This window comes from Acanthisitta chloris, unplaced genomic scaffold, assembly GCF_000695815.1.
Source record: "Acanthisitta chloris isolate BGI_N310 unplaced genomic scaffold, ASM69581v1 scaffold32231, whole genome shotgun sequence".
NCBI lineage: Eukaryota > Metazoa > Chordata > Aves > Passeriformes > Acanthisittidae > Acanthisitta > Acanthisitta chloris.
This window is the reverse complement of record NW_008658273.1, coordinates 1,967-3,807: the sequence shown is the minus strand read 5'-3', so window position 1 is coordinate 3,807 and position 1,841 is coordinate 1,967. Positions and strand designations below refer to the sequence as shown.

Genomic DNA, 1,841 nt, shown 5'->3' with positions numbered 1-1,841 from the left:
AACAAACACCAGGTTTGAGCACAACACAGATAACACTTCTATAAAAGGCTTCACCTGGAGAAATGTCTTACTGGGGGAGCTCCATGGATGCAGAAGCCATAACACTTTCCAACTGCTTTTCTTTCTTCCTTTGTATTTAAACCTAGCCCATGCTGCTGTAGGCTCACACATGCATAACAAGACCATTATTTTTCAGACTGTCTTTGGCATCTAATTCCAAACTTCCAGACCACCCAGGATTTCATACTGCACCAGTGCCACCCACTGAACTGTGCTCCCTCTTAATTACCAGTTATTAAATGCACACAAGTTTATTCAAAGTCAGCAACATGGAGTCATTTAATGTTTACTTACCTAGAACAATTCTATAGTCTGTACCACCCAAGCTCAGTATCCAAGTATTGGTCGTTTTCAACCTGTTCTCCATATACTGCTTGAGACTCTTCCCATTGATCTCCAAAGTATATTCATATGCAAAACCACTGACTGCATCAATGTTAATAGCAGCTTTTGTTTTGACTGCTCCAACAGTGAATGTTTCTTTACCCACTAATTTAAACATCCATTCTCTTCTTATTTCTTCCTGCAGAATAAAACAAAGACAATGGGTGTTAATTGAGAAACCCGAGTGCATAATTTAGTATTAAAAAAAACTGAACTGGAACTCAGGAGACAGCTCAGTACTGAGCTATGACTTGGGAATGAGCACACACATAGTGGTTTGTATGCACAGAGTGCCTCTGCCCAAGGGCAGCAAAGCACTTGGTGAATACTCACACCTTAACTGGAACTGAAAAAAAATAATGATGCAGTTCATTAAATTAGGTAAAGTTAATCAGCTGAATGTACCTCACTTGCATTTATTAGTTTGTTCCGATGCGTGTGGCATGGAAGTGCACTTATACAATCTGTACCATAGTGAACTTTGAGCACATAGCAATTTCACCTTTCCATCAACATAGACAACACGCTTTCCTGAAGTGGTCCCATGTTCAAATTCAATCTTATGAACACCATCACTTAAAGCTACTTCCCAAACAGCCACCAAATCTGTCATCTTCTCTAAGTGGCTGTAGCGAGACCTATGGAAAAACCAACAAAGCAGATTAATTGTCAATGAAATAGTTCAACTCCTGATTTCTGCAGTTTGAAGCTTTACTGCTTCAGGGCAAACAAAAAACAAGATAAGTTTCCAGAACTGCTTATGTTTTCAGTGTTTTCCAAACACTCAAATATCACAAAGTATAGAAAAGCAGTTAAAAAGACTCATTTTGACAAACACAGTACAAAGACACAGGGACCCACCCAACCTCTAAAACTCCCATTGCAGGTGATAGTTGGGTACAAAATTATACTTAGAATTCAGATGCACCTGAGCAGTTCTGCTATTTCTTGGTAGGCATTAAAATACAGTGTTTGTTTGGTCTCAAACAAAGTGTTTCAGTCTTTTAGACTTGATAAACAGTCAGGATGACCAGTTTAGACTCCAGACAAATCTGTTAAATAACAGCTCTCTCAAACACTACCTACAGCATTCAGAAATGCAGCTTTGCACACACAAACACTCACAGGGGAAGAGATCTGGCAAGATATCCTTTTATTTAAGTAATTTTTAAAGTTCAGATAGTCATAAGTGACCACTGGAACTGTGGATATCTTTCCAAATCTGCTCATACCAGAATTCTGGTTTTTTACCTTACTTCATCTTCACAGACAGTAATCTCCTCACCGGATGCCATAGTAACTCAAGCAGCTTTTAATCCAATTAGCAGCAAGAAAAAATAGAAAATCAGAGTAGCAGCAGAGTAGTGTTGAGGTCTAAACTTTCCTCACTTTCTCCA

The 1,841-nt window shown here is 38.8% G+C and overlaps 1 protein-coding gene across 1 annotated transcript in view; it reads right to left on the bottom strand.

The window, feature by feature from the left end:
* FAIM (Fas apoptotic inhibitory molecule) overlaps positions 1-1,078 on the bottom strand; it is a 4,111-nt gene extending 3,033 nt beyond the window's left edge. Inside the window, exons 1-2 of the mRNA XM_009085044.1 lie at positions 947-1,078; positions 355-583 (exon numbers count right to left, since the gene is read on the bottom strand). Of these exons, the coding sequence (XP_009083292.1) occupies positions 355-583; positions 947-1,057 (340 nt within the window). The 5' untranslated portion in view covers positions 1,058-1,078. The remainder of the gene's footprint in view (positions 1-354; positions 584-946) is intronic.
* Positions 1,079-1,841: the final 763 nt, after the last annotated feature.